This window comes from Mustela nigripes, chromosome 2, assembly GCF_022355385.1.
Source record: "Mustela nigripes isolate SB6536 chromosome 2, MUSNIG.SB6536, whole genome shotgun sequence".
In the NCBI taxonomy this organism is placed as follows: Eukaryota; Metazoa; Chordata; class Mammalia; order Carnivora; family Mustelidae; genus Mustela; species Mustela nigripes.
This window is the reverse complement of record NC_081558.1, coordinates 218,803,157-218,819,808: the sequence shown is the minus strand read 5'-3', so window position 1 is coordinate 218,819,808 and position 16,652 is coordinate 218,803,157. Positions and strand designations below refer to the sequence as shown.

Genomic DNA, 16,652 nt, shown 5'->3' with positions numbered 1-16,652 from the left:
GGGCCTGTGTCCCGCCCCCGCCAAGAGCTTCAGGGTCCAGAAGAGGCACACGAGGCTTTCCAGTGAAGCACGGGTGGGCAGAGCTGCCCGTCGCGAGCGAGCGGGGCCGGCAGCCGTGCAGGGACCGGGCCGGCCCACACTCCCGCCGGTCAGCGGCTCGGCCAGCGTGCGGGGCCGGCCGCCAGCACATAGCGGCGGTGGGGGGAGAGGTGCGTTCTACGAATCAGAAACAGGATCTCCCTTATTGTCATTTTAGGAAGTTTTGCAAGAGCAACACTAGAGTGACCTTGCAAGTCAGACATTTAATCAGGGTGGGGAGGGGACGAGACGGTGACCTGTGATCAGCCGGCGTGTGTGTGTGTGTGTGTGTGTGTGTGCGCGCGTGTGTGCGTGCAGCGGAGCCAGCGGCGCTGGGGGGCACAGACAGGAGCAGGGCCAGTGAGAGCAGCACACAACGTTTATTGAACTCCAACATGGTGCAGAGGTGCTACCTGGCCAGCCCCCCGGAAGATGCCTGGGGGTCCCCGTGTGCGTCCCCAGCACGTGACAGACAATTCAGTGTAGTCTGGACTCCAGCACCCCCACCTTGCCTGCACCCTGGCCCAGGACCCTGTCTTCCATTCTCCCTCCCCTGCCCGATGCAGGCCTGCGTGGCCGGGGCCGAGGGGGCACAGGCCTGCGGGGGCGGGCAGAGTCGGAGGGGTGCTGAGTGGGACGGAACCGCTCAAAGCAGCCGCGTTCTAGACGGTCTAGGGCAGACGGCTTGTGGGCAGTGCTGTCAAAACGCCAAACTAATTCTTCAACAGGTACACGGACACTAAGGGGCAGTATTTCTAAAACGTCACAGATGGGAGCGCCCCAGAGCGTTTAAAAGAACTAACACGGCATGCCGATGCACGAACACACGAGCATAAAGTAAGCGCGAGAGAGGGACCGGGGACCGAGCCCGAGCGGACGGGTCTCAGACAGATCTGCTCTGTCGCTGTGTGCATGTCTGTGGCACAGGTAACCTCCGTTAATAAAGAAAACCTCTATTTGTATCTGCGACGGACGGTGGGCGGGCGGTCTGTACAGCGTGTGCAGCGGTGCAGGTCAGGGTCCCCGGAGCAGAGCGTCGGGCGGGATTAGAGCGCGCCCATCCCAGTGACCTCAGATGTCAGCCTGGAGAGGACAAGGCAGAGGGGAGACAGGTGACGATGTTCTCGTAAAACAGGACGGGAAGCGAACGGCTCGCTGTGTGCGTCCTCACGGCCCCCGCCCCCGCCCCCGTCTTGCGGGTCAGAAGTGTGGCCGGGAGCTGGAGACCGAGGCGGGACGGAGGGAGGGGGCTCACTGGGACCACGCTGGAGCGTCTGTCTTCCCTGTCACCACGTCAGGGGTGTGTCACTAACCGCCTGGACAAGCTTCGGCCACCATGATCCTTCCCGAGCTGAGTGTGTGCCGAGTCCTGGGGAGGCCCCCGAGGGAGGACAGCGGCTCTGGGAGGGGCGCCGCATCACGCTGCCCATGGTCCGCAGTGGGGGCCGCAGTGGGGGCCGCCGCCCCTGTCCACCCGGCCCCCCCAGAGCCCGGCCTGATGTTCTGAGTTAAAAAGCAGGGTCTGGCCCCGGGCGTGGTCACTCTGTTCTCTGGCACGCCGCTGGGCTGGGAAGCTGACCTCCCCTGCCCCTGTGTCCCCTCTGACCCTCCCACATGCCCAGATTCGCTGCTCGGCGGGGGCTGGGAGCTGGCCGTGTCTTTACAGCCACGGGGCGTGTGCGAGAACAGAGCAGTGATGTGCTCTCCGAGACTCTGTAACCCAATTACCCCAAGCGTGTGGCTGACCTCAGGCCGTGTAGCCCCCCTCTCGCCCCCAACTGAGACTGCAGGGTGAATGGTCAGGTGTGAGCGTGCAGAACGGGGGTAGGGCCCCAAGTCCATGTGGAGACTGTCCCCACCACATCCCGCCCCCAAGCCCAGGTGGGAGAGAGAAGCCACCAGAGAGGACCGGGCACAGTCTGGGCTCCCGCAATGGCGAGCCCGTCCCTCTGAGCGTCGTGTCCAGCCAGCGACACGTTGGACGCGACACGTTGGACGCAACACACTGGACAGGGCCCTGTGCACGCTCACCTGGCATTGATGAGATACTGGGCAAGGCTGATGTTGGCTGGGGTCCCCGTGATGGTGATCTGGCGCTCGGATGACCCTTCTGTGGCATTGGCAATTTTGATCTGAGCTCCAGACATCTGTCGGATTTCATTGATTTTGGTCCCTTGGCGTCCAATTATGCAGCCTATTAGCTGGAAAAAAGGACAGAGGACTTCCTCAGAGAAGAGCCCTCACCCCGAGCTGAGTGTGCAGAGTCCTGGGAGGCCCCCAAGGGAGGGCAGCCCAGGCGTGGTGTCCACCACACTCTACCCTCCGCCCTCCCAGCAGGATGACCGGCCAGGAGGCAGGGCACCAGGTAGCTTTCCCGCTGGGGCTGAGGCTGCGGATGCCCGGGCTCTGCCTGCCGTAGCGAGTCCAGACAGGTCCCAAAGGGGAGAGGCACCTGCCGCGTCACCTCCCCTGCTGTGCTTTGGGGACCTGGGAGCCAGGGAGCATGCAGGCGTCGGCACTGGGGCCCTCTTGGCGGTGTCCTTGGGGTGGAGGAATGTTTGTCTGAAGCCAGAGTTTAAAGGTTTTTGCTGCCTGAAACCCATCTTCTGATGAACTTGGTGCAAATCTGAGGACACACGTTCCCTGTGCTTCCCACGGTGTGAACTCTGGCCACCCAAGGCCATCTGAAGGAACAGGCGGGTCACCAAGAGTCAAGCAGCCAGAAGGGTAAGAGCCAGGGCTCCCTGGGACACAGAAGCAGCCACACACGGGGCTGGACTGCAGCCCGAGTTCTAGACCGGCTCTCTGGGGCAGCCCGCCTTGCTGTGTGGGGGCAGCTAGGGCCTGAGAGAAGCCTCCACAGAGGCGGCAGCTGGCACCTCTCCAAGTTCCCTGGGGGCAGAACCGAGTCCCTGCCTGAGCTGGGGCCGCTGAGGTCAGCTCCGAGAGCAGTCATGGAGCAGGGGTGGGGCCATTGCAATAGCGTCCAAGTCTGCCTCCGGGACCTGGGGGGGAAGCCGCCTGGCCGGGAGTGTCAGCTGTGCTAGAAGCCCGCTTCTGTCCACGCGTCCGAGGGTTAGAGGGAGCCTGGAGCCAGGCGCAGGGTAGCCAGCAGGAAGGAAGCCCATTTACAAACACAGAAGCCCCTGGACCTATGCAGTGACCACAGCTCTTGTCCCTGAGGTGACCTCCAGCTCCTCACTCTGCCCTCCTTCCCTGGGTGAGGTCAGCGGCCTCACTAGACCGTCAGAGTCTCCGCAGATGTTCAGAAAGCCTCCACCCCAGGACCGCCCGGCTCCCCCCGACCTCCTGCCTCGCCCTGAGGTCTGTGAGGGAGCAGCCACTCTCCCCGGCCTGGAGCCTCGACTCGTCCTTCTCTGGCAGCAGAGACCTCGCGAGGGCTGCCTTCCGACCCCGCCAGGAGAGGCAGGGGCCTGCTGGGCTCGTGGGCCCGTGGGGGCGGCAGCACTGGCCCCTGACGGAGGGTCCCCAGAAGATGCCGGCACTCAAGAGGATCCGCACACTTCCTTGACCTCCAGCAGCCTAACCTCCCTTCCAGAAGCTTCGCCCTCCAGTGCAAGTGCTGTTTGCCGAGCCTCCTGCAGAACCGGCTTGCTTCCTCCTCTAGGAAGCCACCGGAGGAAGCCGTCTCCCCGGGCCCGGGGCCCCACGTTCTCAGATATCTTGCCTTTCCATTTCCTGGCTGAAAACGTAGTCGTGTCCAGCCCTCTCTTCCTCCCTGGGGCCTCATCCCCGAGGGGCCCTGCGCTGCCCCCCAGCCGGCCTGGGGCTCCTGACGCCGCTCCAAACTCCTTACTTATGTGTGGAACGTGACCCTCTTCCAGAAAGAGCTGAGGTGGTGTGGGCGCTAGTGACACCAACCCCGGCCGAGCCCCGCTCTCCTGCTCGCCCCTCGACCCACACCCAGCTCTCTCCTCTTACCCAGCGGGCTGCCACAGGGAGCCCCGAGGGAAGCCACGGAGACACTTTCAAGCACCGTGGTTCCTCTTTGCTGTACCCCAGGCTCTGTGGGGACACACCTGTCCTCTCTCTCATCCTAGAGTCACCTGTATGAGGCCTTAGATCTCTGGGTGAATCTGGGGTTGGGACCAGAGACAGGGCCCAAGTGTGGGGTGACCACAGGCACAGAGCCTGCGAGGACCCCACTGTGACATCAGCCACAGAACCCAAGGCCAGATGCCGCCAGCAGCAGGTCCCACACGGCCGGCGGCCGTGCCCCGGCCTGGGTCCCCGTGCTACGGAACCTACGTGTGGTGGCGCTTACCACGCGCCTCTGCCCGCTGGAAGGTCCTGCTGTGGTGGTGGGGAGACCCCCCCTGGCCTCCCTGGGGGGCCGGGGGGAGCGCAGGAAAGCCCCCCGGCAGTGGTGTCACCAAATCCTCCTCCCAAGAAAGGGGCCTCTTTCTGAGGGACTCCCCGGGAGGGCACGCTGCCCGCTCTCTGAGCCTCAGCCCCTTGTCTTGCTTTCTGGGCGCCGGTCCCTTCGGGCAGGGAGCCTGGGACAGGAGCCCGCCCGTCGTGAGCGGAGCGGCCTCCGTCAGGGCCCGTCGTGAGCGGAGCGGCCTCCGTCAGGGCCCAGCGTGAGCGGAGCGGCCTCCGTCAAGGCGCAGAGGAGAAGCCCCGCGCGCGCAGCGTGGTCCCTGCCTCTACCCCGTGGGTGACGCCTCAGGGGGCTGCCTGCGACCAAGCTGGTTAAGGACCATCGCGCGGGACGGCAGGGTCGGGGGCTCCCTTGAGCGACCCCCACTCCCGGAGACACAGGAGCGCGTCACCTGCAGCCGGACGCCAGGGTCCCGAGGAGGGTGGTGGGGGAGGTGCCTCCCTCGGTCCTATGCCTTGCTCCTCTCCCGGCCTGCTGCCCGTCCCTGTCCACACGCAGGATGGGCCAACCCCTGACGCCACAGCTCTGCATTTCTCGTAGGGCTTCCGGCCTGGCTGGTGCCAGGGGCAAAGCAGGGAAGGACCTGGAAGGCCTCGGCTCGATGGCAGAAAAGGCAACTGACACGTGAGCCGAGAAGGCCAGTCCCCCAAGCAGCCGCCTTCCTGTGCGAGCCTGACCTGAGCCGCTGCCCCTCAAGGACACGTGGCCCACACCCCCCCGGTGTCTGGGTTTCAGATCAGAGTCTGCGTCCTCAGGATCATCAGGGTCAGAGGACAGCAGGTAGGGCTGAGCGTGTGTGTGGGGGTAGTTCATGAGGCCACTTTGTCAGCGGAGCCCTGCGCAGGGACAGGCCCTGGCACCGGCTACGGGTGTCCTGCTGCAGCAGACCCTCAGAGCGCTCCTGGCCCACGTGCTCCTCAGGCCCGGCCCCGAAGTCCCCTTGGCTCCTTTCCTGTCTGGTCTCTCGGGAGCGTGACGTCGTGTGCCTTTCTGTGGCCGCTGTACCCAGCCGGGGGAAGGGAGGGGAGTGGTCCGGGTGGTCGGGGCTGGCCGAGGGCGCGGGTATACTCACATCATTGGGAATGGTGAGCTCGTGAGTGCTGGCCGGGGGGCTGGCGTCCAGACCTGGGCACACCAAGGGGACAAGGTCAGGCCGACAGCAGGCTGCTCCCAACGTGCCCACCCCCACGGCCTCCCACAGTCCCCACAGGCGGGGCACACACGTCCTGGCGGCCCAGGCCCTGTGAGCTCTCAGTCCCAAATGCAACCTACATCTGGAGGCCCAGCTTCTCTCAGAACAAGGACAAAGAGCCTTAGCACGGTGACGTTTCACGTTTTCATCTTGGACACATGCTGGTTTCACTCCTGCACCACGGTGTGGTGTCGGGATGCCCTTCACAGACCTCTGGGGGCCCCCATGTTGGCCAAGTGTGTGCCCTATGGTCCCCCATGTACCCCTAGTACAGATGCCCCTCTAATCCGTCTGTGCCGGCAGAGCCACGGGTCCCGCACGGCAACCCCACGGCCCTGCCCCGCAGCCCCGCAGCCCCGCAGCCCCGCAGCCCCGCAGCCCCGCAGCACAGCCTGTACCACAGCCTCACTGCCCTGCCCTGAAGCCCCGCAGCCCTGCTCTGCAGCCCGGCAGTCCTGTACCACAGCCCCACACCGCAGCCCTGATGCCCTGTCCTGCAGCCCTGCAGCCCAGCCCCACGCTGCCAGCCCCGCAGCCCCACGCCTGTTCTCCTGCCCCGACAGCCCCACCGATTCAACAGTCAACCAGGAAGCCACCAGGCCCAGTAGAGACGGTGCGCTTCTGTGCAGAAAGGGCAGACATGGACCTAATGGATCCCCAGGCCCCCAGTTTTTATCGTGACACTCTCAGCTTGGGGCCTAGCAAATCAGAGACAGCTTCTCACAGGACGAGGTCTACTCCTGCTCCCGAAACAGGGACAGCAAAGTGTGCAGGGGCTGCGAGAGGACCAGCGGGCTCCCCTGCCCTCAGCACTCCCGTCTCCTCATCCAGAGGCATCTCGAGCACCAGGTCCAGGCACAGCCGACACCCCGTGCCCCCGGCAGGCCCCGCGTGCGTCTGGAGCCTGGCCCCGCAGAACCGCCATCGCGGCCCGGCTCACACCGTCGGAGTACCCCGGAGCCAGCGCCCTCTCTTTGCCTCCCTCCGGGTGCCTGCCTCTGCCCCTGCCCCTCGGTCCACGCTCCACAGGCCCCGAGAAGCCTAAGGAAACGCAAGTCGGATGCCTTCGAGGCTGTGGCTGCTGCTCCCGCCGGCGCCCACCCTGCCCACCCACCCCTCCCGTCTTCCTGCTTCCTCCTCCACGGCACTGTGTCCCCAACACCAGACGCACTGCAGTCATCAGGCTCTGCCCCGAGAGACCGCAGGGGCCCTCCGCGCTGGGGGGGCCGCTGGCAAGTGCTGAATGAACCAACTCACCGGGAACCCTCATTCCCTTCTGCGCAGCTAAATCTAGTTTCTGCTCTTTATCTTCTTCTCAATACAGTTATCTGACTGTCCAACCGTCCAGCCACATCCCATAAACAGTGACCTGCGAAATGTCCTCTAGGAGATCTGCCCAGTCCGGGGGAAGCCCGACAGGAACGCCCGCCCGGCCTGCTCGGGGAAGGACAGAGAGCCCAGAGTCCTGCCCGCTCACCTTGGCGGACTCTGGCCCAGGGGAGGAAAGGGTCAGACTTCCTGTCAGGAGGGCACGGGAATAAACCGCTGGTTCGCAGACTCGCCCGCTCACAGCCGGCCTTCCTGTCTGGGGGCCTCGTGCCCAGTGAGCCTCCCTCGTGAGATGCGGACGCCGCCCGCCCTGGGACAGGGGTCAAGCCTCGCCCCCCAGCCCGACCTGCTTTGCGAACGTTGGTGACATCGCCCCTGGTCACCACGCCTCCTACTCCCCCAGCGGCCGTGTGGGGACACGCATGTGTGTGCTCTCCCTGTGGGTCCCATGGGGCCTCGGGGCGGGAGGTCATCCCAGGGACGCCTTAAAGCGGCCACGTGCACACACGTCCCACAACCTTGAGGCCTGCAGGCGGTGCTGGGGGAGCTGGGGCAGGGCCGGTGGGCGGCTGCGGGAGTGGGGGTTCCGTGTCCTGGGCAAGCCAGGCCCCTAGGTCCCCAGCTGTCCCGGGAGACGGTCGCTGGGTGGGAAGTCACGATGAACTCTGGCGGGCTCACAGGCATGTGTGAGGGTTGATACCCGTTTCCATCATCAAGTCTGTCCTACACGTTTTTCTCTGATTTTCATTCATTAAATTCTGCATTCACTGCATTGAGGGCTGCACTGAGACGGAACCCACTGGGGTGCGGGCAGCATCAGGGCCGGCATCTCGGCACAGGGCCCGCCGCTAGGATCTGGGGCCAACACCTGGAAGGGTGACAGCCAGCGCCTGCTTGGGAGCTCTGACCCCAAGGGGTATGGGAGAGCAGGCGGCGCCCCCCTGAGGGAACGGACTGCCCTGTCACGAGGCTCCAGCAGGGTCACTGCCCCCCCGCCCTCCCGCCCCCACCGGGCCATAGGGTCAGCCTACCAGAGCCTGCCCTGCGACAGCCCAGGGGATGTTAGCGCGACCAGATGCGTGTGGACAAATCCGGCCGAGGGTGCTCTGCTCCCTGACCGTGTGCATCTCCCACGAAATACACTTCCACAAAGCAGGGTCAGGTCCGTTCTGCTCCGCGGCCGCCCGCCCACACACACACTGCACCGCCACCCTGGGGCCCTCCTGACAGGCAGCTGCGCTCTGAGCGCCTTCTGAGCCGGGGACCTGCCACTGCCTCCCGGAAGCAGCAGCCGGGGCGGACCCACAGGCCGGGTGCCCTGATGGTGCTGAGGCGCTCGCCGTCCCCGCGGCAGCCGCGACCAGGCCTCCTGGCCCCTCCCCCCGCCAGGTCAGCGACCCCGAGCCCAGGTGGGTCAGGTGCCCGCCTTCTGGGCCTGCCCTCTCTCCGTCTAGGGTGCTTGTGTTTTACCTGACGACTGGCCCATCAGATTTTGAGCTTCTTCGGAGGAGTGTAAAGGCAGCTTTTCTCCTGGAGAGCAAAGAAGAAACAGATTTAATGTTTTGCCCTCAAGGAGATAAGCAAGCTCACTTCAACTAGGGAAGCTCAAGATCTGACTGGCGCACGCGCAGCAGACCAGCGCGCCCGGGGTGCGGTCACCTGCACGGCGGCCGAGGCCACACCCTGCCCTCACCAGGGAGGAAGGGACGTCCGGCTGGCCAGACGCGGCTGAGTGAAGGCCCACCCCCACCCTTGTGCCAAGTGGGTGCCGACAGGGGCGGTGCCCTGGGCTGGGGGCTGGCTCCTCTCGGCTCTCCCTGGGGCGGGGCTGGGTGCCGGCCTGGGCAGGTGTCGCTCCAGGGCTGTGCACTGGCCTCCCACAGGAGGGCACCCCCGGCTGCCTGTCTGAGCTCTTGCTCCTGGACAGAGCAGGCTTCAGGGCTGGCCGAAGGGGTGTGTTCTGCACAAGGGCTCCCAGAACGCCTGGGGGCGGCGGAGAGCAGGCAAGGACCCTCGAGGGGACAGACGAGAGCAGGCCAGGCCCTCGCGAGGTGACGAGCCTACCGCGGGACACACAGACAGACCTCCCGCCCGGCCCCTGCGACGTGCCCCCTGCTGCGCGTCTACACTGCAGCCTTGGCGTCCGCAGCTACAACTGTACCTGCTCTGCTCGCCGCCCTGAGAAACGACCGCTCAGAGAGTCCCCAGGTGAGAAGAGGAGTAGAGAGGGCAGCTGGGTACGTACCGGGGAAAGCGGGGTTGGTCTGTCCGAGGGGAGGAAAGGGGGTTTGCTGCATGGCCAGCTGGTGGAGCTTGGTCAACTGCTGGGGTAGGAGGGACACGAGAGCTAAGAAGATTATTGTCATCGGGCACCAGTCACACCAAATTAAAAAGGCAGTAACAGGACGTTGCACAAATAGAGGGGCCATGCGGACACATGGCAGACGCACAGCGCAAGGACTTGGCCTGGGAAACCAATGGGCCACGGGGTGGGAGCACCCAGTTCCTTTCCTCTCCTCGGCTCCCTGGCAGCTCACCCAGGCCTGGCGGCAGCAATCCCCAGACCACATGCAGGCGAGGGAGGCCTGCGGAGGCCACTGGGCCCCTTGGCTCTGTGGGAAAGGTCTGAGAGCCACAGAACAGGACCTGCCGGGCCCCGAGGGGCTTCGAGGTCATGCTGTCCTTACAGAATGCACGTGCTTTGTGCCAACGCCCCTTCTGCACATCTGGCCCCACCCCAGCCCTGGCCTGGACCTCGCCCTGAGCCAGCCCTGCCTCCCCTGCAAGGCCTCCCCAAGCTGACCTTCCAGGATCACAGAATGCAGTGCCAGAAGGTTCTGTGGGGGGCAGGTGAGCACCTCTGAGAGGCTGTGAGGGTCTCCAAATGGGCCGCTCTGTCCCGTTGTCCCCCACCTACTGGGCTTTCTTCAGCTGTTTTTATCTGGGCCTCCTCCCACCCCCCCTCTCTGTCTCTTTTTTAAATCAGGCTCCACACCCAGCCCAAGCCTGATGCGGGGCTTGAACTCACGACCCTGAGATCATGACCTGAGCTGAGATCACAAGTCAGACGCTCAACTGACTGAGCCACCCAGGGCGTCCCATCTGGGCCTCAGTTCTTAGGTCAAAAACCCAAAAGAAGGTAAAGGTATATGTGGTGAGTCCTGGCTGTATTTTGGGAACCGAAGGCTGAGTGCTGGACACTCGGCGGGATGCCCTTAGGCCTCGCTCACCCGCAGGGTCTGCACCGCAGTCTGGGAAATGGATCCGCTCCTAACCTCCTCCTGACAGCAGGCCCGGCCCAAACGTGTCCCAGCGCTGCTCCGGGGCCGGCCCCAGAGCCCCCCGGGGTCAGTGGGCGGGGCACTCAGGGAGGAGCTGGTGTCCCCAGAGACACGAGTGTGTCAGGGAGGCGGCGCTCCTGCCGGAGGACACACACTGCGACACTCAGAAGCCTTCACAGATGCCCCTCAGAGTGAGAGAGGAGTGGGTCGCTGAGGGCCGTCAGCCACGTAGCGCCACGCAAACACCAGACCCCCTTCTAGCGTGAGGAGGATGCGGCCGCCCCGTCGGTCATGCTGCATGGGTGCGGCAGTGGGCACAGGGGCCACAGTGGGTCGTGCCGCTCGGTCCAGCTCCTGTTGTTCCCGCAGCGCGAGGCGTGTGGACCCCGGCTGCCGCTGGGAGCCAAGCCGCGACCACCTGTGGCCTCCTGGTCAGGCCTTCGAGGTGAAGCTTTCGCCGTGTAAGCCCCTGGGACGTGAGAAAGGCCGCTGCTGCAGAACTGACCACCCCTGGTCTTTCCTGGCCAGCTCCTGTGACACAGCTGTCACAGTGTCTGCTTTTGTCCCTCCCTTGCTGGACAGAGCGACTGCCTCCAAGTGCAGACTTCTCCCTGTCTTCTGGGGTGCCCCCCGACCTGCGGCACTCAGGGTGGGCCTGCTGGGAGCACCGGCCACCCTGACTCGGGGAGGCCCTTCTGGGTGCATCCGAGCGGGGGTCAGGTTCAGCTGAGAGTCGCTGGTGCACCCAAGGCTGGGGGCTGACCCGGCCCGTGTCAGGTCTGCCCCGGGACCTAACATCCCTGAGCACAGTGTGACCTGAGCGGCCACTCGTCGAGGAACCCTGAGGAGGCTGTCAGAAGAGCACACCCAGCAAACACTGTCATGGGGACACGACACCCGCTGAAGTCACAGGGAGGAGAGGTTAACACATGGTCTGCGCCTGCTGTGCCCCGGCAAGATGACCTTGCAGGGAAGGGACCTGGAGGGCCAGAGACCCCGCTGCGTGGCCTAGCGAAGGCTCCTCTTTAGGCGACAAGTAGGAAAGATGGCAAGTACCACAGCATCCTGGGGCTCGAGGAACGAGCAGAGGGGGCACTGCTGGGGGGCCGGACGTACACACTGGCCCCAGGAAGCTACATCCAGCAGGCACAGGTCGCACAGGTCACCTGGCAGGGGCGTGCTCTGAACCCACCTTCGGGCGGAGTTAGAACGGGGCTAAGATGACAAGGCGGTAACGGGCGAGTTCCTGGGACCGGGCGGAGACCCCGCTTCTGGAGAGCATGCGGGAGCCTGCAGCAGAGACCAGGCGAGTGGGGGCCAGGGCTGCCCGGCTGTGGGGGGTGGGGCACGCCGGGTGCTCTGACAGTCGCCCGGATTTCCACGAGAGGCAGCACTCACACTGGGATGTGGTCTGGAGCATGACCAGCCCCGAAGGGCCCCGGCCCTCGGGCCCGGGACAGGCCGGTGGGGAGCCTTCGGGTGTCCCTAGGGCCGCGAGGTTGGCTGGCCTGGCCGCTCCGTGCTCCTGTCCCGCCACCTCTCTGGGCAGGTGCTTGGACTCCTCCCTCGGGCAGGCTCTGCTCCCGTCTGTCTCGGGTCCCCACGAGCGCCCAGCTGTGTGTTGGTCAGGACCACGGGGGACAGCAGAGGAGGGTGGGGCCCTGGCGGCAGAACCGGCCTGGGTTAGCTCCGGCACTGAGCCGCTTGGCGGAGCGGGGCTCGTCTGGTCTCCGCTGCCCCCGTGCTGATCTGCAGGGTGGGGGCATCAGGCGAGCCAGCGGCCGGCCACGCGGTGCTGTCCACCTCCTCTGGGGCGCGCCACCACCGTGAACCACGGGGGCTTCCCCCCACCCACCTGTCTGGTGCTCCCGGGCAGGTAAGCAGGGGGTGTGTCCTGTGGGTCACATGCGCACATGGAGGAAGCCACTGGAGGCTGGAGCACTTGGCGGGGAGCCACCGCCCGCTGGCAGCTCGGCAGTCCCGGCCCTAAGCTCCGGCTGCGTCTCCTGAAGAAACGGCCCCCCCAGCGGCGACCCTCCCTCCCTCCGTGCAGCAAGAGTGTCAAGGGACGTCTGGGGGAGTCTGGCTGGGTGCACGGCGCGGCCCGGATAAACGCCGGTCCAGGGAGCGGGAGGGCAGAGAGGCGGGTGGATGGTGGAGGTCACGGGCCTCCCTCTCGTCCTGGTTCTGTCCTGAAGCAGTCAGCACGTCACCTCCTTGGGATGCCATTTCTCTATTTTTTAAGGAAGGAGCAGAAAAAGTGCCAAGGGGATTCCTACTTTTTGAGACGCGCTTGCCGTTAGAACTGCGGACCCCAGTGCTCCCACGCGCCTCCACGCCACTGGGGGGAGGGGGGACGGGCGGCGAGGCACAGGGCGTGAGGCGGACAGCTCTCCGCCCCTCGCCGCCTCCACCGGATGCTGGATGGGAACAGGAAACAGATCCGCGATGCAGGCGGAGGCTGAAGCTCACTGGGCTGTCACGAGACCGGCGCGCCGTGCCCCCGCCGCTCGCTGTCCGGAGCGGACCACCGGCGTGTTGGGGCCGTGTTCATGTCTCTCCTGTGACATGCTCGTGTCCGTGCCGGTGTTCCCCTGGGTGACCGTGGCTTACTCTCAGACCCTCCCGTAGATCAGATCTCAGTCCAGCGTCATTTGCCGGGAAGATCTTCCTCCCACTCTCCTCTGCTGTCTTTTTAGAAAGATGATTTTTAAATTTTAATGTAGACAAATTCATTTGTATTTTCTTCACAGTTTGTGCTCACGTTTTGGTTACGGAACCCTTCCCTGACTTGAGAACAGAAAGATCTCTGTTTTCTTCAACGTCCTGTTTTCCTCTCTTGTGTTGAAATTCTTGGCACGTAAGAAGTGTTCAGGTCAATGTCCCCACGTGGATGACCACGGCCACCTGTCCTCGCCCTGCCATCCACACCGGCAGCCGCCTGGCCAGCAGACCCCTGGCTCCCTGAGCAGCACGCTGGCCCAGGGTCGCTCCCGGCGCCCACCCCGTCTAGCTCCAGCGGTGTGGCCTTACAGCTTGTCCCCGCGTCCGCCAGGACGGCTCTCCCAACTGTCTATTCTTTTCATTGATATCTTTATTATTATTTTTTTATTTTTATTTTTAAAAAGATTTTATTTATTTATTTGACACAGAGAGAGAGAGAGATCACAAGTAGGCAGAGAGGCAGGCAGAGAGGGAGGAAGCAGGCTCCCCGCTGAGCAGGGAGCCCGATGCGGGGCTCGATCCCAGGACCCTGAGATCATGACCTGAGCTGAGTGAGCCCCCGGCGCCCCGGATTTTCATTGACATCTTGATGATCCTTGGCCGTTGCTCTTCCACACGGATTTTAAACAGCATGTTAACCCCCTGGCAGGATTTTGACTGGAATTGTATCACATTTGTACCTTGATTTAGGAAGAATTGACATTTTAAAGATATTTCATGTTCTTACCCATGAAGAGAGAGAGTACAGCCCACAGGATTCCAATTTTTGATGGCTGGGGAGTTGTCTTGATGGTGCAATGAGGGACCCTGCTGTGTGATGTTTCTGGGCCTGACGTCCATGGGGGGTGGAACGGTGTCCAAGCTCTGTCACAGCAGGCGGGGCAGGCTCCCTACTCCTCGTCAGATTTTAACCTTTTTGATTTGTTGATTTTTTTCTTTGTATGTGTCTGAAGGTATGTTTTAGGTGCAGACCAGTTTTGAACTTGCATCTTCTGGTGAACTGAGCCTTTATTGATACGTAAATGACTAAATGTGGAATTTGCCCTAAAGTCTTGCTTTCCGGCCCGGCTGATGTGCGTGTTGGTGTGGAGGGTCTCCCGCATCAGTCTTCCCAGGAGAGACTCCTTCAGTGCCGCTGGGTCTCTGTTCCTTAGAAGCGTCTCTGGGGGAAACAATGCTAGATTTTTTCCGTTTTGTTCGTTATTTGTTTATTTTTCATCTTTTTTCTTTTTTTAAAGTCTGATAGTCTTATTTTTTAACTGGAAGGTTACTTTTACTTTGATCGTAATTACAAACATGGGACTAATTTCTGCCATTTTATTTTATCTTGTACATCTAAGTGTGCTGACTTTTTAAGGTTTCTTTCGTGGTTTTCATACTTTTTCTTCTTTTGTACAGACCCGTTTCCCCGCTTCTCCCTTCAGCACTGGGGTGGAAGTCACGTGAGTAAATTTTTCTGGGTGGAGGTCACAGAAGTCAAATCTTCCCTGTCAGCGGTCACTTTGACATTTTAACACGTTCATCTTAAGTCTAACCTCCGTACCTCTGCCTCTTCTGGGGTGACACGGTGACCGGCAGAAAGTCCGAATCCCCTTGGTCCACCCGAAGCACACGTCAGCTGTCTCTGTCCATCTGTTCTGTTCTGTTAACGCCACGAGTTAGGCAGCCTTGTTGTAGGCGTGCACACAACTGCTGCTTTTGTTCACCTGAATGTTTACGTCCTAACGCAGTCACAACCGCCACTATTTCTTGGCCTGTTCTTATGTGAATGAAACAAGTCCCTCTTTCCCGCATCTCTAGTCTTCCCTCCGCGGTCACCGTCCTCCCGAAGGGCCAGGCCTGTGGGTCATGGCTGTGAGTCTGAAAATGCTTGCATTTCGGTCCTTGGAAGATGCTCGTCAGACAGAAGCCGGGCTGACAGCTACTCCGCCGCGCCACGACCTCTGGCTTCCGGGGGGGCTGCTGAGATGCCCCACGCTCGCGCTTGCTCCTTGGGAGCATTCCCTTTCTGACTACTTCGGAGTTTTGCTTTAGGTCTTGATGTCATGCGGTTTTAGATACGTATAAAGTGCATTTCTTTTTGCTTATCTTGTTTGGGAATTCTTGGGATTCCTGAATGTGGGGCTTGGTTTCTTTTATTAATTCCGAGAAATTCTCAGTGCTTATCTCCGACAATCTTCCCTCATTCCGTGTGGGGACCTCTTCTTGGGGCTTCGATGGGATGAATGCAGACTCTGCCTCGGAGGGCAGGCTGGGCGGAGGTCAGCAGGCGGCTAATGGCTCCGCAGGACAGGGGGCCGACAGAGTGCCCCTGGGGTGGGGGCAGGGAGACAGGAACGACCTAAGGCGAGCTGGCCTCCTGCTTTTCCCACTGGGGACTTCAGGGGTCCGGTGCGTGGGTCCCTCTCCACGTATCCGAGCTACAGGGTCCTGAGGAAGGAGCAGGGCCGAGGTGAGGCCCAGCAGCAGGCGGCCTGGGGGGCGCAGGCTATGCTCCCCACCGTTGCCACTGTGAGGTGCCAGGAGCAGCCTCTGCGCCATCCCCACGGGGCTCCAGAGGTGACTGGCGGTCATCAGGGCAGTTCCTGCACCCCCAGGGACATGTGAGTGGACAACTAGGACCTGAGGTGCCTCTTCCCACTGATGTCTTTCTTCTACTTCTGTTGTGACTCCCGTGGTACTGTCTCCTGCTACGGACTCTGAAGAGCACGCTTCCTGGAGCTCCGGGTCCCTGGGCGTCGCCGCCAGGAGCCAGTGGCTCTTCAGCTCGGGTGGTGCGCTTCTCAAGCGGCCCCTTCCTTGTGTGTAACTGACCACTACCGCGCAGTCAGCACCAGGCGCGGTGAACGGGCCACCTCTAACAGCCGGCTTAGCTTCTGTTTGCTTTTGCTGTCCCTTAGATGTCCCTTAAATGAGGGCGCGCTATGGAGGAGTGATCTGGACCCTCTGAAGACCAGCAAAGAAGAATCGCACATGGGGGCGGTCTGAGACCGACGCGTCCCTGCCGTGTGGTCACGTGGAGTAAGAGAAGAGACACAGCCACTGGGTGGGCAGAGGACGGGGAGGTTCCCACATCCGAGTCCCTCTTGCGTTCCCCACATCCGAAGCCACGCAGACCTGGGCAGGCTGTGCGGAGGTCAGCGCAGCAGCCCCTGGCTCTGGAGTCCGGCCAGGCCTGGGCCCACCCTCCCCACACCTGGTGTCCTGGTGCCTCTCCTGGTAGGTTCAGGAGGATTCGGGCTGAACAGGTGAGCGGCAGGCAGGACCCTGCAGGGAGCCGCAAGTCTCCGGGTAGGGTGACCGGAACGCGCTCGTCAACACCAGGCCCAGAGAAACACGTACGGTCTAGTTCGGTAGAAAGTCACACTCAGCGCTAACGAACGTGTTTTCTCACAGTCTGCAGCTCGGGTCACAGGCCGCTGGAGAGTCCTGTGCTGTGTGTCAGCCACCGTGGCTCAAGCGCTTAAACAGCATTCAGTGTATTACAGATAAAGCGGGGCTTCCCACCATTACCCTATCTGCGTTCTGCGACAAAGCCTTTAAAATCCCTACTGAGTAACACTGAACTCAAGTAAAAGCTGCCTTCCCGGCCGCCTTCACCGACGTCACCAGACCGTGGCTTTATTTTTGTTTGGGACGTCAGTAA

The 16,652-nt window shown here is 62.6% G+C and overlaps 1 protein-coding gene and 1 long non-coding RNA gene across 17 annotated transcripts in view; one reads left to right on the top strand and one right to left on the bottom strand.

Moving 5' to 3' along the window:
• Positions 1-439: 439 nt before the first annotated feature.
• Positions 440-16,652, bottom strand: part of PCBP3 (poly(rC) binding protein 3) — a 249,670-nt gene continuing 233,457 nt past the window's right edge. For 9 of the 16 annotated variants that reach the window (XM_059392541.1, XM_059392545.1, XM_059392543.1 and 6 more), the window contains 5 exons: positions 9,247-9,325; positions 8,472-8,531; positions 5,553-5,605; positions 2,110-2,279; positions 440-1,161 (listed from right to left, as the gene is read on the bottom strand). In XM_059392541.1, coding sequence (XP_059248524.1) covers positions 1,125-1,161; positions 2,110-2,279; positions 5,553-5,605; positions 8,472-8,531; positions 9,247-9,325 — 399 coding nt within the window. In that variant the 3' untranslated portion in view covers positions 440-1,124. The remainder of the gene's footprint in view (positions 1,162-2,109; positions 2,280-5,552; positions 5,606-8,471; positions 8,532-9,246; positions 9,326-16,652) is intronic. The other 7 variants (XM_059392544.1, XM_059392533.1, XM_059392538.1 and 4 more) reach the window with 3 other exon arrangements.
• On the top strand, positions 8,548-15,093 carry LOC132012487 (uncharacterized). Its single transcript, XR_009402623.1, has 4 exons — positions 8,548-9,209; positions 9,691-10,140; positions 14,405-14,448; positions 14,807-15,093. It is a non-coding gene; the product is annotated as an uncharacterized LOC132012487 (long non-coding RNA).